General features: G+C 37.8%; 5 protein-coding genes across 8 annotated transcripts; 4 read left to right on the forward strand and 1 right to left on the reverse strand.

Annotated features, from left to right (window-relative positions):
- The first annotated feature begins 98 nt into the window (after positions 1–98).
- LOC103854660 (serine--tRNA ligase, cytoplasmic) lies at positions 99–2,731 on the forward strand. The gene is made up of 10 exons (XM_009131617.3): positions 99–192; positions 295–454; positions 522–592; positions 924–1,085; positions 1,157–1,271; positions 1,336–1,529; positions 1,602–1,705; positions 1,771–1,954; positions 2,039–2,218; positions 2,311–2,731. Exons 2-10 carry the CDS (start codon positions 322–324, stop codon positions 2,521–2,523), a joined length of 1,356 nt encoding a protein of 451 aa, XP_009129865.1. The 5' UTR covers positions 99–192; positions 295–321; the 3' UTR covers positions 2,524–2,731.
- Positions 2,732–3,480: 749 nt separating this feature from the next.
- On the forward strand, positions 3,481–8,929 carry LOC103854661 (mitochondrial Rho GTPase 1). Of its 3 annotated transcripts, none has more exons than XM_009131619.3 (15): positions 3,481–3,816; positions 3,912–4,133; positions 4,962–5,094; positions 5,267–5,416; positions 5,709–5,885; positions 6,026–6,280; positions 6,493–6,561; positions 6,645–6,700; positions 6,795–6,876; positions 7,193–7,404; positions 7,575–7,641; positions 7,875–7,987; positions 8,068–8,218; positions 8,298–8,484; positions 8,577–8,929. In XM_009131619.3, the coding sequence occupies exons 2-15, from the start codon at positions 3,922–3,924 to the stop codon at positions 8,648–8,650; spliced, it is 1,938 nt and encodes a 645-aa protein (XP_009129867.1). In that variant the 5' UTR covers positions 3,481–3,816; positions 3,912–3,921; the 3' UTR covers positions 8,651–8,929. The 3 variants fall into 3 exon arrangements, with proteins under 3 accessions (XP_009129867.1, XP_009129866.1, XP_033140381.1); XM_009131618.3 differs by having other exon boundaries at positions 3,484–3,747; XM_033284490.1 differs by lacking the exon at positions 3,481–3,816 and adding an exon at positions 4,320–4,855.
- A 331-nt stretch (positions 8,930–9,260) lies between these two features.
- Positions 9,261–13,309, reverse strand: LOC103854662 (kinesin-like protein KIN-14S). The gene is made up of 12 exons (XM_009131620.3): positions 12,805–13,309; positions 12,623–12,706; positions 12,230–12,339; positions 12,056–12,155; positions 11,716–11,979; positions 11,349–11,628; positions 11,110–11,271; positions 10,816–11,031; positions 10,697–10,734; positions 10,432–10,595; positions 10,233–10,346; positions 9,261–10,157 (listed from the first exon to the last, which is right to left on the reverse strand). The coding sequence occupies exons 1-12, from the start codon at positions 12,959–12,961 to the stop codon at positions 9,408–9,410; spliced, it is 2,439 nt and encodes an 812-aa protein (XP_009129868.2). The 5' UTR covers positions 12,962–13,309; the 3' UTR covers positions 9,261–9,407.
- A 245-nt stretch (positions 13,310–13,554) lies between these two features.
- Positions 13,555–19,943, forward strand: LOC103854663 (protein ALWAYS EARLY 1). Of its 2 annotated transcripts, XM_033284468.1 has the most exons (19): positions 13,555–14,885; positions 15,145–15,256; positions 15,423–15,521; positions 15,610–15,675; positions 15,770–15,847; positions 16,036–16,225; positions 16,424–16,653; positions 16,727–16,973; positions 17,144–17,215; positions 17,310–17,457; positions 17,494–17,563; positions 17,677–17,985; positions 18,064–18,239; positions 18,305–18,581; positions 18,667–18,837; positions 18,912–19,025; positions 19,177–19,254; positions 19,342–19,548; positions 19,625–19,943. In XM_033284468.1, the coding sequence occupies exons 2-19, from the start codon at positions 15,158–15,160 to the stop codon at positions 19,796–19,798; spliced, it is 2,805 nt and encodes a 934-aa protein (XP_033140359.1). In that variant the 5' UTR covers positions 13,555–14,885; positions 15,145–15,157; the 3' UTR covers positions 19,799–19,943. The 2 variants fall into 2 exon arrangements, with proteins under 2 accessions (XP_033140359.1, XP_009129869.2); XM_009131621.3 differs by having other exon boundaries at positions 17,310–17,563.
- A 251-nt stretch (positions 19,944–20,194) lies between these two features.
- LOC103854664 (cyclin-H1-1) lies at positions 20,195–23,256 on the forward strand. The gene is made up of 13 exons (XM_009131622.3): positions 20,195–20,754; positions 20,863–20,913; positions 20,997–21,078; positions 21,163–21,275; positions 21,378–21,451; positions 21,631–21,751; positions 21,853–21,921; positions 22,160–22,201; positions 22,296–22,373; positions 22,479–22,537; positions 22,616–22,700; positions 22,773–22,864; positions 22,959–23,256. The coding sequence occupies exons 1-13, from the start codon at positions 20,695–20,697 to the stop codon at positions 23,038–23,040; spliced, it is 1,008 nt and encodes a 335-aa protein (XP_009129870.1). The 5' UTR covers positions 20,195–20,694; the 3' UTR covers positions 23,041–23,256.
- Positions 23,257–23,752: the final 496 nt, after the last annotated feature.

A 23,752-nucleotide genomic window follows, 5' to 3' on the forward strand; every position in this document is an offset into this window, starting at 1 on the left:
GGGGTTTTTTGTTACAAATCTAAAAGTATGGGGTTGTTTTAGTGATATAGTAAAACACAAGGGATATGTCGGTTATTAATTTAAATAAAGAAAATCAATTTACACAAACCCTAGATAGACTTTCTCAGCTTCAGAGGTAAAAAATCAATCGCCGCAGAGTCATCTCCTTCTTCTTCTTCTCCACAGTCCTACGTAAGTTATCGCTTAACGTTGTCGCTTCTTCTCATCTCCAAATCCCTAACTGTTTAATTGAGCTTTTGAGATTCATATCCTCGTTTCCGTTTTCACTCACAGAGAGAAGAGCGCACACACACACAAAACATGTTGGACATCAATCTTTTCCGGGAAGAGAAGGGGAACAACCCCGAGATCATCCGCGAATCCCAACGCCGGAGATTCGCCAGCGTCGAAGTCGTCGACGAGATCATCAAGCTCGACAAAGAATGGCGCCAGCGTAAAACCATCTCATGATTCAATCGTTACGGAATCGATCTTTGATTGCTAACATCGTTTTGTTTCAGGTCAATTCGAAGTAGATAATTTCCGTAAGGAGTTCAATAAGCTTAACAAGCAAGTCGCCAAGCTCAAGATCGTTAGTAACTAACTTCTTATATCTAGCTTCGTTGTGTTTATTACTTAGACCATCTCCAATGGTTTACTCTATTTTTTATTCTATAATAGAGTTTGAGTTTGTTCTAATGGTACTCTATTAGTAAAAAATAGATTGATGAACAAAAAAAAACAAATTACTCTGTATTTGGAGTAAACCTATTTTTCATTCTATTATAGAGTGAAAAATAGAGTGCCATTAGATCATTTTTTACTCTAAACTCTATTTTAGAGTAAAAAATAGAGTGGGGTTGGAGATGCTCTTAAGATGATTAAATGATCTGACAGTGATTGGAACTTTTGTTTTGGGATAGTCTGGTGCTGATGCGAGTGAGGTGATTCAGCAAACGGAGAAGAACAAACGTGATGCTACTGAGAAGGAGGCTGAGGTTCGTGAAGCTTACGCTGCGTTGAAGGCTAAGTTGGAGACTGTTGGGAATCTCATCCACGACTCTGTTCCTGTTGACAACGATGAGGTTTGTTCTTTTTTGTATGCATTGTGAAAGGAGAGTGATTTACACAAGTGTATGGTGTTTTCATTTTGCAGGCGAACAATGCTGTGAACGATGTTTGGGGTGAGAAGCTTGTTGCTTCGCCTGGTTTTAAGCTGAAAAACCATGTGGATCTCGTTGAGCTTCTTGACATTGCAGATACCAAGAGAGGTACTAGCATTGGCTTTACACCTTTTGTTGTGGAGTTTCATTAGAATGGTGTTTTTGACATCAGGTGCTGAGATTGCTGGAGCAAGAGGCTTTTTCCTGAAAGGAGATGGGTTGCTACTTAACCAAGCTCTTATCAACTTTGGGCTGACCTTCTTGAAAAAGAGAGGGTTCACTGGACTGCAGCCTCCGTTCTTCATGAGGAAGGATGTCATGGCCAAGTGCGCACAGTTGGCTCAGTTCGATGAAGAGCTTTACAAGGTCTTCCACTGTTTAAATTATTTTCTTAGTCTTGTCATGGGCTTTGATTCTGAGAGGAGTTTTTTTATTTAGGTGACTGGTGAAGGAGATGACAAGTACCTTATTGCTACTGCTGAGCAACCTCTTTGTGCATACCATATAGATGAATGGATCCCTCCGAACGAGCTTCCCATAAGGTAAACATTAGCAGCGAGTAGACTGTTGAGTTACAACCTATTGACATGATAATCTTGTTGTCCAGATATGCTGGTTACTCGTCCTGCTTTAGAAAGGAGGCTGGGTCCCACGGAAGAGACACACTTGGCATCTTCCGTGTTCACCAGTTTGAGAAGATTGAACAGTTCTGCATCACTAGTCCTAACGATAATGAGTCGTGGAAAATGCTTGACGAGATGATGCAGAACTCGAAAGATTTTTACCAAGAGGTAATGTCAATATTCAAAGTTACAAACCCTGTGAAATTTCATTGTTTTCTAATTAGGCTATTGTATATGATGATTCCTATGCAGCTAAAGCTTCCATACCGAATCGTTACCATCGTCTCGGGAGCATTGAACGATGCAGCTGCTAAGAAGTACGACTTGGAAGCTTGGTTTCCTTCGTCGGAGACTTACAGAGAGCTCGTGTCGTGTTCCAACTGCACAGACTACCAAGCTCGAAGACTTGAGATCCGATACGGTCAGAAGAAGGTACATCTCTCTCTCTGTTCTTTTCGTTTTATCAGCAAATATATTCGACCCTGTGTAATGAATGACTTTGATGTGGGTTTTCTTGGATGCAGAGCAATGAGCAGGCGAAGCAGTACGTACACATGCTGAACTCGACTCTTACCGCTACCGAGAGAACCATCTGCTGCATCCTCGAGAACTACCAGCGAGAGAATGGCGTGGAGATCCCTGAGGTTTTGCAGCCTTTCATGGGCGGAGAGACGTTTTTGCCTTTCAAGGCTAAGCCAGTGGCTGCAGACACCAAAGGCAAAAAGTCCAAAGCTTGATTATGAATGACTTCATTACAACTCGGATGAAAATTTTCTATCATAGTGTTTCTTTGATTCTGTGGAACTTTATTTTGGGATTGACGTTGTGTTACCTTTTTGTATTCATCATCGGATTGTTTTCTTTGGCGAATGCATCTTCTCAGTTACGCATTCACAGGTTTTAAACTTTGCTTCAAGAGTAAAAATTTGGAAGTAAAACAAATAAGAGTTGTGTTATTCGTTCTCGTGTTACTTTGATGAAAAATAACCAAGCTTCTTGATTCCATTTGAGTCTAGATATATTTAGACAAAGCACAGAGCCAAAATGACTCATATAATCACACTTTCTCTAGCCAAAGCCAGATTCAGATTTAGTGGATAGGAATAAAAATCTGATTGAATGATTGGTTTTACCTAAAGATCAGATTTAAAATTAGTGGATATAATTAAAAATCTGATAAATGATCAGTTTTTACTTTAGGGATAGACCAGATTTAGATTTAGTGGATATGATTAAAATTTTGATTGAATGGTCGGTTTTACTTTAAGAGATAAATGCATTTAACTTTTGCAATATAATTTTGAAAACATGAACTTGATCTATATTTGCAGGTTCTGAAATGTCAGCACAAATAATTGGCAAAATAATTTAAACCAAAAAGTATTATTTTCTATATAAATCATAAATAGTTGTTCTTTTGTTAAATTAGATTAAGTGTTGGTCAGACAAGTCGATTTTCCGAAGAACATTTCTGTTTTTTCAAAGAGCATTTCCGTTTTTCCGTGTTTGATCCATATGAAAGAAAATACAACATGTAAATTTTTTTCCTTTTTGACTAGTAAGTCTTCCTGGCCATAATATATGTTACGAGAAATATGAATCAGGTTTACATCTTCGTGTAATCTTTAGAATAATTCAATTTAAACATTGGTATTGACTCAATAACACTTGCAAAAATGGTAAAATACAACCACAATGGTAAAATAACACTTCTGCAAAAATGGTAAAATACTAGAAAATGAAAAAAATTCTTTTTAGAAAAATGATTTATGCTTGGTTGTCAAAAAAGAAAAAAAAAAATTACAGTGCAGGTATTTACAGAAATGCCACTAGAATAGAAAGCTTTCTATTAGTCTCTCCTCTCCTCCTCATCGTCACCGCCACATTCCTCCTCCCCCCACACCCAAAAACTCTAGGGTTTTCAACCCTTCGCGTCTCCCCCTCACTCTCCAAGCTTAGAGGTCATCCCCTTATCTCTCGTTTCCGTTACCTAATCTTCGATCTCACCTTACTTTCCTCTCCTCGTTCACGTAACTCGAGCTTACGATTCTCGAATTTCTAACTCTCGAATCGCTAATCATCGGAGTGTATATTAAGGTTAAATCGTATTTTTTTGATTTTGCAGTTTCTTTCTGATGGCGGCTGCTGCTGTTGATTGTCCCGGCTCGCTCAAATCCGTGAGGATCGTTGTGGTTGGTGACAAGGGAACTGGAAAATCGAGCTTGATTGTTGCTGCGGCCACCGATTCGTTCCCTCCCAATGTCCCTCCCGTGTTGCCTGATACCAAGCTCCCTTTTGAGTTCTTCCCTGATGGTATTCCCGTCACCATTGTCGACACTTCCTCCAGGTATGGAGAATGATAAGTCTGCTTGGAAGGATAGTGATGTTAGTGTAGAGACTATAGATAAGAGAATGGATCTTATGGTGATGTGGAGAGGAAAGTTAGTTACCTTATGGCAGATGAGTGAACAGGCCCTGTTCGTTTACCTATCGCAGGTTGTTGTTTGTTTTGCTAACCTGCGATTGGTCGCAGGTTGTTGTTCGTTATGTCGCGCAACTGATCGCACGACCAGTCGCAGGTTCTGATTCAAGTCGCCCGAAGAAACAGCGACTAAAACTTAAAAATATGCTGGTCGCAAATCTACGGGTTGCGCGACACGTAAACGAACATAATTTTAGTCGTAGGTCCAGGTTTAGTTGCAGGTCGACACTTAAACGAACATAATCTTAGTCGCATGTCGCAGGTAAGAACATGCAGATGAGTGACAGGCCCTGTTCCTCTACCTATCGCGCCACCTGCGACATGCAACCTGCGAGTTGCAGGTTGTTGTTCGTTTTGATGTCGCATGACCAGGTTCTGATTCAAGTTGCCCGAAGAAACAGTGACTAAAACTTATAAACATTTTGATCGCGCGACTGGTCGCAGATCTACAAGTCGCGCTACACGTAAACGAACATAATTTTAGTCGCAGGTCGCTTCGTAAACGAACATAATCTTAGTCGCAGGTCGCTTCGTAAACGAACAGAGCCACATTGTGGAGGGTTACTGTTTGCTCATATGTTATCGTTGTTAGTATAGTAATGTACCAGATGAGTATGTTATCTGGGAAGAGAACCGTTTATGGTTTGCGGCTTTGTTGATGTATCTTTTGATAATTATGCTTGTGTGGTTCAGGCCGGAAGATAGGAACATGGTTGCCGAGGAATTGAAGCAGGCAGATGCGGTGGTTTTGACGTATGCATGTGACCGACCTGAGACACTTGAAGGTTTGACTACATACTGGCTTCCGGAGCTTCGGCGATTAGAGGTTTGATTTTACTCTCTGTTTTCAGTTTTAGCCATGTCAATCTTCTTGTTTTAGCAAGTGTATAGACTCACTCCTGGTGCTTAATATCACTGTTTTGTATAAAGATTTGCTGTGGACTAAATTTTAGCTGCTTCTTATTAGGATTCTTTTGTGGTCTATTTTTTTTTAACAGGTAAAAGTTCCTATAATAGTAGCAGGTTGTAAGCTTGACTTCAGAGACGACAATAACCAGGTCAGCCTCGAACAAGTGATGTCACCTATAATGCAGCAGTTCCGGGAGATTGAGACTTGTATCGAGTGCTCTGCCCTGAAGCAACTCCAGGTTTCATGACTTCTGTTATTCCTCTTGAGATATAATATTTGTCTTTGCTCAAACATGGCACCGAATTTGATTCGATGTAGCTTAGGCATGTGATCGTCTTACTAAGAAATTCAAGGACTTAAGTTGTGCCAATTTATTTTCGCTTGGAAGTGGGTAGTACCGTGATTGGTTTGCACTTTTATTAAGGATGAATTGGAATGCCTAGTCATAAAACAACTTTGGAATGGGAATTATAAATTACAACTCAGCCTGAACTATGAACTATCATACTAATGAAAACGCTTTCCTGTAGGCACAAGAAGTTTTCTATTATGCGCAAAAAACTGTCCTTCACCCAACAGGACCTCTGTTCGATCAAGAAGCCCAGGCATTGAAGCCCCGGTGTGTAAGGGCCTTGAAGCGTATCTTTATACTGTGTGATCAGGACAGAGATGGTGCTCTTAGCGAGGCTGAGCTAAATGATTTTCAGGTTCTATTTTCTCTTCTTGTGTTTCATATGTTTTGGCTATTTTCTTCATAGAATTGGCTCTGGCTTGTCCTTCAGAGTTATTGTAAAGAAGTTATGATTCTCTTATCCCGATGTCACATCTAATTGCTGTTTCCAAATAGGTCAAGTGCTTTCATGCACCATTGCAGCCTTCTGAAATTGAAGGTGTTAAGAGGGTTGTACAAGAAAAGTTGCCAGAAGGTGTGAACGAAAGAGGACTGACAGTGACTGGCTTCCTGTTTCTACACGCACTTTTTATTGAGAAAGGGAGGCTCGAGACAACATGGACTGTGCTTAGGAAGTTTGGGTATAACAATGAGATAAGACTTGCTGATGAATTGCTCCCACCTTCATTATTCAAACGAACACCTGATCAGGTAAATTGCAGTGACGGAATCCATTGTATTTTTTTGTATTTATTGGGTTTTGCAGTCATCTGCCACTGGATGAGCTGTATATCGCTTTTTTTTTGTTTCGAATTTTAACAGCAATAGAATGTGGATGCGTATTTGTTTCATTGCTATATATTCACAGTAACTTGCCTTCTTTGGCGTCGTGCAGCTAATGATTGTGTTCATTGTTTCTGTAGAGTGTCGAGTTGACAGATGTAGCAATCGAATTCTTGAAAGGAGTGTTTATGATGTTTGATGACGATGAGGTATTTTTTTAATTTAAAACTAATGGGTTTAGGTTGCAGTTTTTATAGTTGTTAATTTGTCATAATAAGTTTTCACTTTGCAGGATAATAATCTGAGACCTCAAGAGATCGAGGATCTTTTTTCAACTGCACCTGAAAGGTACCTTTCCCACCTTCAGAAAGCAAAGAACTTGTAATTTTGATTTTGATATTCTCCACTTCATTAAAAAGCCACAATAAATTATGAATGTCAGTCCTTGGAAAGATGCTCCTTATGATGGTGCTGCGGAGAAAACTGCCCTTGGAGGACTATCATGTGACGCTTTCCTGTCACTGGTAATCAGTACTCTCCTCTTTCACATGCTCGACAAAGGAAACATTTTGTATGCATGCTAACACATATACAGAATACTCATTCATCTTTGCTTCACTTTTTGCTTTGGTTTTGTTGATTGACAGATTAAATGTCATGCAATTCTTTCTGTCAGTCATAATTGCATTTTTATCTTACTATCTTTATTTTTTGGGACATATACAACTTCTCATTTGATTTTATGTGGTTTTGCAATTCTTAGTTGATTTCGTATCTTTATTGTTTGGGAACTAGTTTTACTAAGTTGTCCATTGAATCACTTCAATTTTATCCTTGCAGTGGTCACTGATGACACTACTAGAACCAGCTAAGAGTGTGGAATATTTGATTTACATTGGATTCCCTGGTGATCCATCTTCTGCCATTCGTCTTACTAGGAGAAGACGTTTAGATCGCAAAAAGCAACAATGCGAAAGAAAAGTTTTCCAGTGCTTTGTGTTTGGACCCAATAACGCTGGAAAATCTGCATTACTGAATTGCTTTCTTGGAAGGTATGTAACGAAACTTATTGCATTTCCAAAATATAAACAGAAAAAAGAGTATACTCCTTTCCATGTTTTTTTATGCATGGAGACGTTTGCATATTGTTAGAGCAGAAAATTTTCCTCTTTTTTTCAGATGACCTCTCCATGTGGTTTACAGTTATGTCTTCATGTTCTAGGTCATATGAAAACCATGGATCAACCACTGATGAGCGCTATGCAGTAAATATGGTGGATGACTCTGGGGTGAGTGGGACTACTTATTCAATCTGTCCATTATATATGTGTCTGTCTGCTCACAAAGATATGCAAAACATTGAACAAGAATGGCAAACTTGAGTGTTAGTTTGGTGACGTTGAGACGGGAAACTAGCTAGATATCTTTGATGAATTGTTCTATGGGTACATGCATGCGTTTTGGCATCTTTTGAGGCCTACCTTTGCTCATTAATCTGAAAATTGCAATTCTCTGGGTGTAGAGTGCAAAGAAAACTCTCGTGATGAGGGAAATTCCAGACGATGGGGCTAAAGGGCTATTTTCATCCAAGGAGTCGTTGGCTGCGTGTGACATAGCTGTCTTCGTGTATGACAGGTAATGTTTCCTTCTATTTGATTGGTTAAAAACATGCTTAAGTATATCCCTTATCATCCTCTGATTTTTTTTCACTCCAGCTCTGATGAGTCCTCATGGAAGAGAGCGACTGAGCTGCTTGTAGAAGTTGCAACTCACGGAGAGGCCACTGGATATGAGGTCCCTTGCCTCATGGTCTCAGCGAAAGACGATCTTGATTCCTTCCCAATTTGCATACAAGAATCCACCAGGGTAAGGTTCTTATTGATCTCTGAGTCAATAAAAATTAGCTCGAATAACTTGTATATATAAATGATTATGCACACTGCAGGTGACACAAGATATGGGAATAGAGCCTCCGGTATCCATCAGCTCCAAACTGGGTGATTTCAACAACTTATTCCGCAAGATCGTAACTGCAGCGCAACATCCTCATCTGAGTATTCCAGAGACGGAAGCAGGAAAAAGCCGCAAACATTACAACAGGCTGATCAACCGCTCTCTTATGGCTGTTTCAAGTACGTTTACTTCCATGGTCTCTTGAATCTTGACACAATTTTTCTCTCAAGAACAAACAAAACCCATTGACAAAAAACTTCGTATAAAACAGTTGGAGCTGCTGCTGTGGTCGTTGGACTGGCTGCATACCGTGTGTATGCCGCAAGAAAGAGCGCTTCTGCCTGAGAAGATTTGAGAATGAAGAAGCCAGTGTCTCGAGGTGTGAAGGCGAAACGAAGATGGCAAATCTCTTGTTCTGAGTTTGTTTATCCCAAGTTTAAACCAGCGTACTGTTTTTTAGAAGATTAATAGAAAAATGGGCTTTTCAAGATCTTGTAGGAACATTAAGGGACAAGAGAAAGAAGAGAACATATAGTTACAATAGACATTGTGTTGAGTTTTATCAATAACAAAAGAACTTGTGTCTCCTTGATGTGGGATCTTGTTCTATCAATTGAGAGAGGAGCCACCGTATCCACTTTCTCATGAGCTTTCTTACAATTCAATTCACTTCACTACATGTACCTCAAATCAGTGTTCAAAAACTCAGTTACGAGTATATGTTTGGAAGATAAAAACTGAAATCTAAGCATGCACCCAAGAAAGAGCTTCCACATCCTATATACACCCAAAGCCGTTTCATCTTTAACATAACTAGACAAGGGAAGAAGAACATAGGATTGTGAGTCATAGTGAAGTAAACACTACGATGCTGTATAAACAAAATGAATATAACTTTTATCTGTTTCCGAAGCTATGCACTCTGTTGCATAGTTTCTTCTTACATTTGAGCCCAGGTTTAAATTTCATCCCATATATCAAAGCCATAGCACAAGATTCTCAATATAGTTGTAGTTAAACAAATCAATTGAAGAATAATACAAAAAAAAAGAACAGAAATGTAAAACACACACTTTCACAAAGACAGTGAATAAAAAGGTCACTACTGTTCCCTCCTGACCAAATCGGTAGCAGAAGAAGAAGAAGCTCGCATCGCTATAAAAGATGGTCTTCTGTTCTTGAACTTAAGCGGACTCCACACCACAGCCTTCTTCTGCAATGCAACCACCGTGGGATGTCTCGGCCCTCCTCCTCCAAGAGGGCTCTTCTTGAATCTACTACCTTTCATCGCATTTGGAGTGACCAGATTGTGGTCTGGAGAGAAGAGCTTAGAGTATCTCCCCCTTCTCGGGTCACCACCACCACCACGGAACGTAGGGCGTGATGGAGTAGCCATGTTCATGTAAGACGATGATGATGGTTCTGGTCTCAACGTTGCAATAGAGACTCTCCTTCTCGGCTGGAGTGTTTTATTATTACCTGATGCAATAGCTGACGGAGGAGGGGCTGGTCTGAATGCAATGGAGCTTCTTCTCGGTTTCATTAGTGTGTTGATGTCCATGGATGATGATCTCCTGAGGCTGTTATTATTATTCTCTTTGCTTGTTGCGTCTGAGAATCTCTTGGTATGACCCTGAGATGGTTGTCCTGGCTGCGGCATGAAGTTTGTGATTCTTCTGAGTGGCATTCGCATTGATCTTGGGGGAGCCAAAGGTGGCTTTTTCTCTGTGATTGTCGGTAGCTGTCTAGATGTTGTTGTTGACGATGATGATGATGCAGTCGCTAGAGCTCGTGTCTCCTGCTTGATTCTGGTTTTCCTTTCTTCCGCTAGTTGAAATTCCAGATCACGAACCTGAAACATGATTCACAACTTTAGAAGAAGAGAAGCACTAAACATATCAAAACCTATTAGTTAAAGCTTGACTACCTTATCTTGAAGTCCTTTGCATATATGTTCTCTAGCAGTGAGGCGTAGCTGTAGTGACTGCACATTGTCCTGCAGCTTCTTCGTTTCCTTTTCCTCCTGTTTCAGCTTCTCCGTCTGTTTATAAAGGAGACAGCAAAAAGAATCAGCTTTAGATATGTTTAAAGCTTAGATGAATAGGAGTGCAGTGGAATCACGTTACCATTTGCTTTAGCTTGAGGAGCTCAGACACATCCGCTTGTTTCCGGGCAGGTCCACTTTCGATTCCGCGAACTCTGCTAGCAAAGTTTAAGGAGCAAAGCGTCTCTCCTTGATCATCAGAGCTAGGACTAATCTGAACAAACATCAATGTCTTGCAATCTCCACCTGTATAAGTCACAGTGAAATGGACAAACCATTGAGAGATGAAAGGCAAAATGTCCTATGGCTCATGTAAGCAACGGATGTATAGGACAAGTTTTACTTACCCAAAGAGTTTTGTAGCATATGAGTGAGCTTTGAGTTTCTAACGCACAAAAAAGAGAGAAACGTTTTACAATTAAAAAAACAGTATAGCTCAAATGAAATTGTCTTGAGAGAGGAAAACCTGTAAGGAATGTGGCTTGTTTTGGATGCAAGGGCGGAGATAACATCACCGAGTGCAGAAAGCGACTTATTGATAAACAGAGATTCTTTCAGCCTTTCTCCTTCAACTTCTACCTTTCCTACTCGCTCACTTCCAGCCAAGTCCACAAGCCAGAGATGACTTCTGGTTCTCTGGCCATTGATCAAATTCTCTCCCTTCACTGTCACTCGCAACAAGCTGCACAGAAAGAAATTTTTTATTGTATGAGTAAGGTTTCGTTTCACATGGCTTTTGTTTCCAAACCCTTTTGCATACCAGTGAGAGCGGCTGCTTTGCTCGTTTGCAGCTGTTGATCCCACAGATCTAACACAATAGCCTCTTTTGAGCAGATCCCACACTTCGTCTGTGTTGAAAACTTGTGCTTCGACTAATCCAGGGACTTCTTGAGTCCCTTCTGCTGATTGCTTAACCTCCAACCTTCATTAATTCAACACAGACAGAGAAACAGTGAGGCGTTTCTATTTGATTACAAAGCAAGAGAATGAAGGACCTACTTTTTAGGAGGATGGCTTGAGTTATCAACTAAGAGGTCCCTTATCTTCTCATTGTAAACCTCCAACATGCTAACAGATAGCTCAAATTTCATGAGACGACTTCTACTTTCCGAAGAACGAAACAGTTCTTCTAATGTCCTGTAGTTCACTCCTCTATTCTCTGGTGTTCCCTCCATGGTAAATGTCTTCCCGGTTCCAGTTTGGCCATAGGCAAAAATGCAGACATTGTAACCATCAAGCACAGAAGTAACTATAGGTTTTGTCTGTGCAAAAACAGTGTCTGCACATAAAGGGAACAGTAAGATAAGAGAACTCAGAGCAAAGGTTTATCCAAAACAAACTTAAAACAGGTAACCCCTCAGTTTACCTTGCCCATCCTCAGGCTTAAAAACATGGTCAAACTTAAAATGCTTCTTGGATGAATCGGTAGAAATCAGTTGAAGCTCGTTTTCATGGGAGGCCTCAAACTCAACAACAGAAGCACAGCCATTCGCTATGTCAGCTTGGTTTAGAGGCCTGCATCTGCAAAAGACCCTGATATTCCCCTTGAGTTCGATGTTTTCATTGTATAACCGCTTCCTCTCTGATGACTCTTCCAAGTACTGCCTTTTCAGAGTTCCAAGCTCAGTAGCTGCCATTGAACACACAACATCAATTACAAAATAGCAAACAAGCCTTAAAAAAAAAGTTAAAATAAAGGTACTGACTCAGAAGCTGGAGAGCGTTTGACATTTCCGGTTCTACAAAGGAGCAGTTCTTGATTTCTTTCACTTGATTAGATACCAACACATGCTCATCCTTCAAGACCTATAAAACAACCTCCAAATTATACTCCTTTCAATTGCAACTCAGAAGGAACTTGTTAAAGAAAAGGGAATAACCTTGATTAAGCTACTCAAATCAATAATTTTCTGGAGAATTGGGAGTGTTGGTCCACCGTTAGGAGAAACTTGTTGGCTTCCACTTGTAACAGAGTCCTCACTTTCTTCCACTATTATCAGCCAAATCAGTAATGCAGCAAAATCAATCTCATTCTACTTTTCTGACTGGAGTTCCAGATTCATCAAATAAAGTTATAAACCCTAAACCCTAATTCGAATCTTCTAAAGACCTAATTGGATTCCATCACGAATAAAACATCTAAAACAACATGGAAACTAATGGATTGAGAGATCTACTACGACGAAGGATCAAGCAATCGAATCAAAAACTCAGGTTCGCTTGTGATTTTCTTTGTGCGAAATTCAAAATTCACAACGAGAAAAAACCATTACCAGCGTCGGGATCGTGATCTTCAGCAGAATATTCCTTCGATTCACACGGCGAAACACCATCGCTGCAAATTTCTGGGAGTTGATCTGACAAAAACCGTGTTTAATCAGCGAAATCGTTTCGTTTCGAATCAAGAAAGCGAATCGGAAGAAACTCAGATCAATCAGGAAACTGCGATTAGTACCTTCCATGGCGGATCTGGTTGAGAACGAGAGCAATAGAGCGAGAGCGAGAGAATGAGCGAGAGAGAGACAGAGTGTAGGTAAGAGGGGGGGAATTTGAATTTGAGATGAATATGAGCCGTTGGATGTGAGGAGCTTTGTAACGTTTATATATATCATCACCGTTCATTCATTTATCGGAGCGTCAGAAAACGGATCCGAATACGGGTTAACCGAAACGGATCCTTAAAGTCTCCAAACCTTCTCCTTTAGCTAGGAGGGTTTCCTTAAGAAGGATAGAATATGTTTCATTAATTAATAAAAAAACCTAAACTTCCAATTAGTTTAGAAAAAGCTCCCGTATATGCTAATTTTCGATATACGCCCCTATATTTCAACTGTCTGAACAAAATCTACTTGATTTTCGATATCAATATTGGTAGAATCTGGATATGGCTTATTCTTCAGTACCAAGCAGGTTCCATGGCTATCTCACCAGTTAATTCGTTCTCCACTGCCCAAATCATATCTACAAATGCAGCTATAATGTATTCTCTTGATAAAATCTAACAACCCATGGAGATCATTTTATATAATGTGCTAAATATAACTTAATTTTGTAATTAAATTTTAAATATAAAAATTTAGACCATTGATTCAAGTGATACATGGTTTATGAGATTTTTTCGGTTAGATTTTATCAGTTTTTTAGTCTCATATGAAATTTTTTTTTCTCTTTTTCAAAATAGTTTAAATGGTAGTTTCTTTAAAAAACAATATTGATAATGATGTTCTTAGTATATCTTGTTATTTGTTTCTCTCTAATTGACTAATATAATCTTAGATTTTGGCTAAATTAATAATGAATGATATATCTTAGTTAAAAGTTTGGCCATCAATCTATGTTTTAAAATTTTCTGTTGTATCTCCGTTAAAATATGAATTCAAAATTATGGTGATTAGATTCATTACATAAGACAGTATATTATAGAGTAAGTATGTGAGCTGACAAAATATGGGTGAGCAATAATTACGGATTCGATTTGAGTTTGGATTTAGTTTATTTGGTATAAGAAAACTTTAATCAAAGTAAATCCAAATTAGTTTGGTTTGGTATAATTTTAGTTCGGTTTGGTTTATGTTCGATTTAGTCTTAGTTCAGTTTGATTTGTGTTTATTTCGATTTAATTTTTTTTTGTGTCTATTCATTTTAGTCGAGTTGATTTTTTAGTTGGGTTATAGTTTAATTACAAAATTATGATTGATAAGAAGATAAACAAATTACCATTTGAAAAATCATTATTTTCTTCATATTTAAATATAAATCCAAATATCACAATAAATTATAAGATATAATCTAATAATTTTATGTTATTATATTCAAATCTTATATAAATACCATAGGTAATTTTCTGTTTTTGATGTTAATGCAGGAGATTCATACTCTTTTATTTTATTTTAGTTGTGTTGATTCTATTCATTTAGAAGTAAAAATGTATAAATCATATTTAGTTGTTTAGTTTAAATATATTAAATCTTAATATTATTACTGTCATAGTTAATTAGCCTAACTAAAAACTCATGTTTAAAATCATTTGGTTTGGTTAAAACTGAACCATTTGGATTGATAAAATCTTGAACCAAATGGTTTAAACATATAATTTGGTTTGATATGGGTCGTGAATGAATCGGTTTGATTTGGTATGGTTTAGATTTTTTTCCCACCACTATAACAAAGAAATTTTCCATTTCTCAGCGTCATTATCTATTTTGTATGTATTTTTATTTATTTCGAAATAAGGGTATTTTTCAAATACAATCCCATGAAGCCGTTACTACAAACCCTAAATAACCTCAAAAATATCCAACGGTGGATATACATAACGGGAAGACACGTGGTCGTTTAGGATCACAACCTCCAGATATTCAGAGTGGTAAAACAAAATAAATAAACAAACGCCTATTGGCTCTCAAGTATCACCAAGTCGGCCTTTTTATTCAAGTTTCGCGGCAACGCCTCTCTCTCTCTCTCTCTCTACAATCCTTTCTCTCACCGATCTATCGAAGAGATTCAACCGCCGATTCTCCTTGAGCTTTGTAATCGGTGAGTGGATCTCTTCTGATTTTAGGGTTTTAACGGGATCTCTTCGGACTTCACTTTAATCTGATTTTGTTGAAAAGCTTTGTGTGAAAATTGAATTTCACTTCTTTTTTTTTAATTCCGATTGGGTGCTGCGAATTTGTAAGCAAAGTTGGTGTCTTTATTCAATCGATTGCTTCAAATTTCGTTGAAGAGAGCAAAAGTTTTTGTCTTTCTTGGTTAGATCGGTTTAATTTGAACTTTGGTTGCAATCACTTCGCAGATAAAACCGGAAGATGGGGCCCAGTAGGACGTCCAAGAGTGTGTACAAACGTTCCAACAAAGAAGCTTCTCCAGAGAAAGAGTTAAGGAACTCTAGCAAAACCAAGCCAAGAGTGAGTCTTTTCACCAAATCTTACTCACTTTGATGCTCGTACCTATGTTATTAGGAGTCACTTAGTTCAAAGATTGGACCCTCGTCTAGTGCTTTGTTTCTTAGAGTCTGAATCAGATTTTTAACTCGCATTTTTTGGTGACTATGTGTTGTTGTTTTTATCACAGAAGAAGAGATTGACTAATAAGCTGGGACCTCAGTGGACGAAAGTAGAGCTTGAGCGTTTCTATGACGCGTATAGGAAACATGGGAGAGACTGGAAGAAGGTAAGCTTTGTTGTATGTGACTACTTTCTCAAATTTTGTATGACTTCAACGTTTTTAATACTAAGTTCTTCTCTTGAAACTGCTTTAGGTAGCTGCTGTAGTAAGGAATAACCGGTCTGTTGACATGGTGGAAGCTCTTTTTAATATGAACCGGGTATGAATACAAGACAGTCTAACAGTTTAAAACGAGATTATGTTAAACATGAATACCTTTTCATCCATTTGATTTTTTTGTGTTTTCTTTCCAGGCATATTTATCTCTGCCCGAGGGAACTGCCTCTGTCGTTGGCCTCATTGCAATGATGACTGATCATTACAGCGTCATAGTGAGTCATTTACCTTATTAACACCTTAAAGTTCATGTTAAATGACTTCCTGCTTGAAAATTCAAATGGGAAGTTGAAGTTGTGAAATTTTAGTTATATTTACTTGTAAACAAGGGAGAGATGTGGCAGATTGTTTTTTAGTAAAGTTGTCTGGTCCAGTTGTTACATGCTTATGGTAATGTTTGCAGGAGGAGAGCGAAAGTGAAGAAGAAGAAGAAGAAGAAGAAGAAGAAGAAGGCCATGGTGCTTCGGTTAAATATCAGAAGCGCAAACTGGCTCAACTTTCGTCTAGTGATTTTCGCCAAGAAGTTATTCCACCACATTCAGTTGCATCAGCGGGAGGCTGCCTCCCATTTCTGAAGCTGACACAAGCTTATGGTACAATCATCATTTTCCGCAACTAAGTTTTCTAAAATTTATTGTTCAAAAGATGCTAAACAAATGATTAATTGATTATTATTCGGTTTAAATTGTTGAGTTAATGAACAACAAGCTACCTTTTTATCTTAAGGCCTAACAAATACATGTGAATGAATATGTTAAAGAATGTGTGGTTTGTTACTTTGCGTTCTGCAGGAATAGAGCGGCGTGCCGCTGGTAAGCGTACACCTCGGTTTCCTGTACCAAGTGAATACGAGAGGGAAGATAGAGAAGTTTCTATGCCACCAAGTAAAAGAGCCAAGAAGCAACTTGATGCCGATGACGATGATACACTAGCGCTAGCAATGGCAAATGCAGCGAGAAGGGGAGAAGGATCACAATATAGAAGAGCAGAAGTCAATGGCAGCACTTCAAATGGAAAAGTGGTATCTTTCTAGCTCTAGCAACTTATCATGATTCATTAAACACACACAATTTTAATTTTTATGCTTTTGCCAGTCACAAGCAAAGGAAGCTCAATCCAAGCACGGTGCTAGCTCCATGGTTAGGAATGTGGTGAGAATAAGGCGAGACAGAAGGCATATAAAGGCAGCGCCTGGTGGAGCTTTGTTGGTGAATACGGAAGGGGTTGGTACCGTGGAGGTTCCCCCGAAGGGGAAAAATGTGAGACTCGAAGAAGCAGAAGGAGCTGCTTCTAATGACAGCGGAGAAGCAGGCAGTGCCAATGAGGGATTCAAATCTGGAGGTAAAACGCAATAATAAGTTCAATAGTGATCCTGTTTTATATTTTTTATCATAGTGATATATTTGATTGCTTATCTATACCACATTGTCTTATTAACTTTGGCTGGATTCATCTTTTGACAATTGAATATATCAGAATCTGAAACTTATTTCTTGTCTCTTCCTGTGTAGATGAATTTGAAGCACTGCAAGCATTGGCTGCATTGTCAGGTTTACTGTCTCCTGATGGTTTGACGGAATCAGGTGAACAACGAATGTTTTTATATTCTGGAGTGTGAATGTCACTTCGACCATTCATATTTCTTTATTTATTTCTAATGTTTTGTGTTGGATCTAGAATCAAATCCACAGTTGAAAGAAGACGCAATAGCTAGCAACGTGGATGAGAAACCTAACACTCCGGAAACCTTTGTCAGAAGCTATCACAGACGAAAATCAAAACAAGCAGGACCCGAAGACAGTCTTTCACATCCAGTTTCACCTGCTAATACTAGAAAACAGAAATCTGCGCAGGAAACCATTGATGCTAATGCTGCTTCCATAGGGGAACTTGGCATTTCAAAAAGAAAACGTAAAACTCTACATGATAAGGTATTTGCTTGGGTTTAATCTTACTCTGTGATCTGTAGGATCCTTGACAAAGTCTTTTCAATCAAAAAGCTTATGGCTTATGCCTAAGTAATTTATTGTTTATTGCAATGCAGGAATCGGCTAAAGATGATGATTTGAAGACTATGTTCAAAGCGAGACGTGCTGATCAGAGTCCACCAAAGAAGCTGAGAACTGCAAAAACCGCGGAAGAATCTTCTTCACCTAGTGATAAGAAAATAACTGAACCAGATGCAGTAGTGTCAGCTACACAAGTTTCAGGTCCAGGTCCAGGTCCAGCGAGTTTGCCGCAGAGACCACCAAACAGGCGTAAGATGAGTTTGAAGAAGAGTTTACGAGAGAGAGCTAAAATTTCTGAAACCACTCATGAGAAGCCACATAGTTGCAAGAAAGAGTTATTAAAGGTGGGAATTTCCAACTTTTATTTCTCCTAGACTCATTCAAAAATCTGCTAATTTTATTTATTTTTATTCCATTTACAGGAGCAAGTTTCTACTTGTCTGTCATGTCCATTGGTACGTAGAAGGTGCATATATGAATGGTTCTACAGTGCTATTGACTACCCCTGGTTTGCAAAGATGGAGTTCATTGATTTTCTAAATCATTTGGGGATTGGTACTCCAAGACTTACTCGTCTTGAATGGAGCGTCATTAAAAGGTTTGTTGAAGTTTTTAATATGTAAAGATTTGCAAAAGGTTACTCATTCTGTTGTGTATTTTCAGTTCTCTTGGTAGAACTCGGAGATTCTCTGAGAAGTTCATACAAGAAGAGCGGGACAAACTCAAACAGTATCGTGAATCTGCGAGAAAGCATTACACAGAGCTACGCACAGGTGCAAGGGAAGTGGTTCCTAGAGATTTTGCGCAGCCATTATCAGTGGGGAACAGAGTCATTGCCATACATCCTAAAACACGTGAAGTTCGTGATGGCAAGATTCTTACTGTTGATCATAACAAGTGCAACGTTCTGTTTGATGACTTGGGCGCCGACATGGTTATGGTAAAATCACAAAATGTTGACGCAAGTCACTTCTTGTGGACTTTAAGATGGTTTAACGAATCCTTTTTTTTATTTTATTTGGCAGGACATTGATATCATGCCTTTGAATCCGTTGGAATACATGCCAGACGGTCTGATGAGGCAAATCGAAAGCAAAGAAGCAGAGCTTAACAGACACCCAAGCTCTGATAAATCTGCTCTGTTCCCTCCTGTACTTGAAAATATCGACTTTTCCATGGTTCCTCCTAAGAAACAGGTACAATCTTCTTTTCTTTTTTTTCAGAACGTTTTTGGTAAACTCTATGCATGATTCAGTAAGTCTCTCTACAGGATGATAGGGACAAGCGAGTCACTACTGATCAATCATATAACATAGCTAATGACAACGCAAGACAAGGTGAAAATCAACGAGGTCTGATGTTGGAGTATACTTCAGATGCAGAGGTAATGACTGTGTTATTTGTGGCTATTGGTAACTAAATACGCCCAAGTTAATGAATCTTGGATGCCCGTGGAAACTTGCCTTTAGATTGATAAGTATGAACTCTTTTTTTTTTCCAAAATGAAGAATATTGTTTTTAATTCTGCTTTTCAGGAAATGGAGCCAGAAATGCTTGAAATAGTTAATCTTTCAAGGTCAATAGCACAAGCAATGGTGGATGCAGCTATGAAGGTAGTTACGATCAACTATTAGTGTAGTATCCAAATAATATACAGAGAACTCAAAGGCATACAAGTCTTACCTTATGTGCTGTTGTAGGCTGCATCTTTGGTAAAGGATGACAAAGACAAAAGGAATGTGGTTCTACAAGCGTTAGACTCAATAGTGTCTGGTTTAAAGCATCAAGGCCAAACCAATGGCAGCTTTGAGCATCATCATCATCAAAGCTGGTCTCCCTCAAACACTGAAGGTTTGATGACTTCAGAGCTTATCGCCTCTTGTCTTTCAACTTGGCTCATGATTCAGGTAAAAATTGAAAAAGGAAAGTTTAAATCTAAATCACTGTTTTTACATATGACTGAAATGGAAAGAGAACTTGCAGAGGTGCACAGAGAAGCAGTACCCACCAGCTGATATAGCTCAGGTGATGGAGATAGCAGTGAGAAGCTTGGAGCCAAGGTATCCCCAGAACATGCCCATCTACAGAGATATTCAGACTTGCATGGGGTGGATCACGAATCAAATTATGTCTCTTGTAAAACCCATGAAAATTTAACTTTTTGAGTTCTTTATTTGTACTGTCTTGGATGGATGGTAAAGGTTAGTTTAGTTTTAGTTAGGTAATAACTGAACAGTTAATTCTTTTATTGGGCCAGTTCGGGTTTTAAAGCCTTTGAAATAAAATTCACTCTCTTCTGAAAGCCAACCACTATCTAATAAACTAGTTTTCTGCACATAAACCAAGAATCAAAAATTGGACCCAAAACTGAACCGAAGTTCTTTGAATAGTTTCTATATTTTTGGAACTTAATGGATATCCAAACATTTAAAATACAGTTTATATACTTAAAAATATTGATTATATTTAATTTTAAAAAAAATTGACCAAAAAAATATATTTAATTTTAAAATTATTTAAATATTTATAAATACTTATAAACCAAAATATCAGGAAAAATAACCGTTATACATGAATAATTTTATTTTAGATATTTAAAATTATTCAATTCACCCAAATAATTTTGTTCAAAAGATTTGATTGAATCACCCGATATATAATTTCAAGAAACTATAAAAAAAATATCTAATTATTCAAAAACTGAAACCAAACTGAAACATAATTACAATTATATTTTTTACCTGATATTAGTTTTATAATTATTATTCAAACCAAACAAAAAAGAATAAAATAGAAACGAATCAAAACTGAACCGAATTTCATAATAACCGAAAGGTTCCCGTATCTTTAAAATTGAAAAACTGAAGAGCAGAACCGAGTGTCAGACATAAATAAACCTTTTCTGAAGAAATTACTTATTTAAAAAAAAAAATTAAGATTGAAATTGAGACGGTGGTTGGTTCATTCTTTTTTTTGTTCCGAGAATCGTCGTCTCGTCGTCGACAGCGTGTGTGAATTTGATCGGCGTGAACTGTTATAAGCCGCGCTTAGTAATGGCGGATTTCCAGACATCAACTCAACGAGCCAAGTGGATCTTCACTCCCCAGAAACTAGTAACCATATGCTCCTCTTTCCATCTCCCATACCTTCTTATTGCTTCTTGTTTTCTTCTAGATATTATTATTAGCATTGCAGCTAAGCTCAAGTGTTGTTTATTGTAGGCAGAGAGATATAAAGCTGCTAACCAGAAGGCAGTGCACTTGCTAGAGAAGGTGCGTGTAACGTGTTACTACTGTTAAGTGTTGATATTTACTTTTATTATGGATTTTTTTTATCTTATTTTTTTAATTCATAGTGTGGAACAACCCAAGTTGAAGTAGATGCTAGTGGATCACTAACTTATCCCACGGAGAAAGTTGATGCAGGAGGAGATCAAAGTAAGCTTTTTTTTATTTATCATTATGGTTTTTTTGTTGGTCAAAGTTTTTAATGATGTTAGTTTTTTTTTATTACTCTCTCAGGTGATAAGAAGCTTAAGCCTTTGAGTGTTGATGAAGAACTGTTCATGAGAGCTTTTTATGAGGCAAAGGTCCAAGAAGTCTGCAGTGCCTTTGAGTTTCCTCACAAGATTCAGGTGTGACATTTTGCTCTTCTTTCACGATGATGTCAAATGTAAAAAAGCCTAGATCTTGTTAGCTCCTCTGGATATCATGTTCTAACTTCTAATCTTTTGCAGGCAACAGCTCTCCAATACTTTAAAAGGTTTTATCTGCAATGGTCTGTTATGCAACATCATCCCAAAGAGATAATGTATACTTCTTCACGCACATGCTTTACCAATTTGCTTCCCATTGGAAAAAAAAAATATGTTTTGGAAGTGTTTATCGAATTTGATTTTTTTTTTTACTTCGGACATGCTTAATTAGGCGGTTTATTGCCCTTTGGTAGAATGTTGTAATTTGGACTAATTGATACCTTTTATTGAACAGGTTAACCTGCGTGTATGCGGCCTGTAAGATAGAGGAGAATCATGTATCTGCTGAGGAGATAGGGAAGGGGATTAAACAAGATCACCACGTCATTCTCAAGTATGAGATGGCTGTTCTTCAGGCATGATAATTTGTAGCAACTTCCTTATGTCTGTCTATATATCTCTCATGTCCTATTTTCTCTGTGTTCTTCTGTTCATATTGGATTAACTTAATTTGCAGAGTTTGGAATTTGATCTGATTGTCTATGCACCATATCGTGCAATCGAAGGCTTTGTCAGCAACATGGAGGTACATCTTGGCTGTCTAATCCTAGGTTTTCTTGTGTGACAGCTTGGTTTTCTCTGTTTACATCTTTATAATGATGAGACTCCTTTTGAGTCGAAAGGCAATTTTTTGTTGCCTTGGGGAACTTTAGTAGGAGAGTTTAAGTTTTTCAATACTATATATTTGGTGTGTGTGTAGTTTATCATCTTTGTTTAACTTCAAATTGTCTCCAAAAGTGACTCATCTTATCATCACCCTCTAGGAGTTTCTTCAAGCTAGAGATGATGAAATCCAAAAACTGGAGGTAGATCTCTCTTCACGATTGCAAGTCCTAACTTAACTGGCCTTACTGAAGTTTCATTTTCTCAAACTGGCATAACATTTCAAGTACTTTGCAGAGTTTGCTCAAAGCGGCAACAGCAGAAGCCGATAAATTTATGCTCACAGATGCTCCACTCCTCTTTCCTCCTGGCCAGGTAAGTTTCTTTGTCTCCCTAGCCTTTGTATTTATCAGGTTGAAGAACCATTCAAAGAATCTGGTTGAGCTCATGGTTTGGAATGTATTCTGTATTGTTTCTCAGTTGGCGTTGGCTGCTTTGCGTATTGCAAATGGGGTTCTTGGAGTGGTTGACTTTGACAGGTTATTTCCCTCTTCGCCTCTCTGTTTTTGTTATATGAATGCTTGTAGCGGTTGGATCTTAAACTAAACTTCATTCAGGTACCTAGAGAACATTGTTTCTCAACCGAACTCTGAGCACACGACTTCAGAGCTCTTAAAATTACTTGATGAAATTGAATATCGGGTATGCACTCACTGACTATGAAACTTCATTTCTAAATATGCAGTTTTACTATATGTTCTCTTTTGTTTGCAGGTAAAGAACTACAAGTACCCAAGTGAAAAGGACATGAAGCATATCAACAGGAAGCTAAAATCTTGTCTAGGACATAGCTCTTCACATGACGAGTACAATCATCCTTCCTGCTTTTTTGGTTCTTTTAACCACTTACTTCTTGCTACTTCAGTTGATGACTCTGTTCTGTATTCGTTTTCTTCTCAGGAGTAAGAAACGGGAGAAGAGATCGAAGCACAAGTCACATAGGAACTCCAGTGATACACCAAAGGGTGCACCCATAGGTTGAGTTTCTCGTTTTTGCCATTAGCATTTGGTAGCTTTAATATTATTGAATGTTCAAATCCTCTTTATACTTTTTTGCCGTGTTGTTAAATTTGAAGCATATCTGAATCATAAACTGGCATTTTGTGCTATAGAGACAAAAGCTGTATCTGGCAACAAATATTGGCACATAATTTGTTTATTCGGAAGAAGATGCTATTGAACACCTTCAAATACAAAACTTACCATTTTCAAAGTTTTTGTGAAAATTCGGTTACTTCAGTTTAGTCGGGTTGATTAGTTCGGTTTTTCGGTTAATTCAAAGTATGAGAAGGTTGCTGAACTGGGCATGAGTTTATTTAATCAAAAAATATTTTTAAACAAAAAATTAATTTACTTTTAAACGAAAAATTAATTTACTTTCAAATAATCTTTTATAATTATTTACTTGTTTAGGATTTTAAAAAAAAATTACTATCCCATAATTGTAACAATATATAATTGTAAAAAACTATGTAATAGTAATTGTTCGTTTCTAAAATCTTAAAAATAATTGTAAAAAGATATTTTTGTAATAATATATCATATTTTTAAATCTTAAAAAAATGATGTTATATTTTTGACACATGTCACAATCTTAAAAAATTTATTGACACATGTCGCGATCATGTTAAATAGCAACTTTGAAGAACCAAGTTTTATATAATAAGATGTATTTTAATAGAACTTAAATCTAA

Source organism: Brassica rapa, chromosome A02, assembly GCF_000309985.2.
Source record: "Brassica rapa cultivar Chiifu-401-42 chromosome A02, CAAS_Brap_v3.01, whole genome shotgun sequence".
NCBI classification, from domain to species: domain Eukaryota; kingdom Viridiplantae; phylum Streptophyta; class Magnoliopsida; order Brassicales; family Brassicaceae; genus Brassica; species Brassica rapa.

Excerpts from the sequence above, each read along its gene's own strand:
- LOC103854660 (XM_009131617.3), top strand. The coding sequence starts at position 322 with ATGTTGGACATCAATCTTTTCCGGGAAGAGAAGGGGAACAACCCCGAG. Across the intron at positions 593-923 it reads AAGTCGCCAAGCTCAAGATC|TCTGGTGCTGATGCGAGTGA; the intron begins GTTAGTAACTAA and ends GTTTTGGGATAG. Across the intron at positions 1,706-1,770 it reads CCGAACGAGCTTCCCATAAG|ATATGCTGGTTACTCGTCCT; the intron begins GTAAACATTAGC and ends CTTGTTGTCCAG.
- LOC103854661 (XM_009131619.3), top strand. The coding sequence starts at position 3,922 with ATGGCGGCTGCTGCTGTTGATTGTCCCGGCTCGCTCAAATCCGTGAGG. Across the intron at positions 5,095-5,266 it reads CGGAGCTTCGGCGATTAGAG|GTAAAAGTTCCTATAATAGT; the intron begins GTTTGATTTTAC and ends TTTTTTTAACAG. Across the intron at positions 5,417-5,708 it reads CTGCCCTGAAGCAACTCCAG|GCACAAGAAGTTTTCTATTA; the intron begins GTTTCATGACTT and ends GCTTTCCTGTAG.
- LOC103854662 (XM_009131620.3), bottom strand. The coding sequence starts at position 12,961 with ATGATATATATAAACGTTACAAAGCTCCTCACATCCAACGGCTCATAT. Across the intron at positions 11,272-11,348 it reads TCAAGCCATCCTCCTAAAAA|GTTGGAGGTTAAGCAATCAG; the intron begins GTAGGTCCTTCA and ends GAATTAATGAAG. Across the intron at positions 11,032-11,109 it reads CAAAGCAGCCGCTCTCACTG|CTTGTTGCGAGTGACAGTGA; the intron begins GTATGCAAAAGG and ends CTTTCTGTGCAG.
- LOC103854663 (XM_009131621.3), top strand. The coding sequence starts at position 15,158 with ATGGGGCCCAGTAGGACGTCCAAGAGTGTGTACAAACGTTCCAACAAA. Across the intron at positions 15,522-15,609 it reads ATGGGAGAGACTGGAAGAAG|GTAGCTGCTGTAGTAAGGAA; the intron begins GTAAGCTTTGTT and ends AAACTGCTTTAG. Across the intron at positions 17,564-17,676 it reads GTAAAACTCTACATGATAAG|GAATCGGCTAAAGATGATGA; the intron begins GTATTTGCTTGG and ends ATTGCAATGCAG.
- LOC103854664 (XM_009131622.3), top strand. The coding sequence starts at position 20,695 with ATGGCGGATTTCCAGACATCAACTCAACGAGCCAAGTGGATCTTCACT. Across the intron at positions 22,202-22,295 it reads ATGAAATCCAAAAACTGGAG|AGTTTGCTCAAAGCGGCAAC; the intron begins GTAGATCTCTCT and ends AGTACTTTGCAG. Across the intron at positions 22,374-22,478 it reads TCCTCTTTCCTCCTGGCCAG|TTGGCGTTGGCTGCTTTGCG; the intron begins GTAAGTTTCTTT and ends ATTGTTTCTCAG.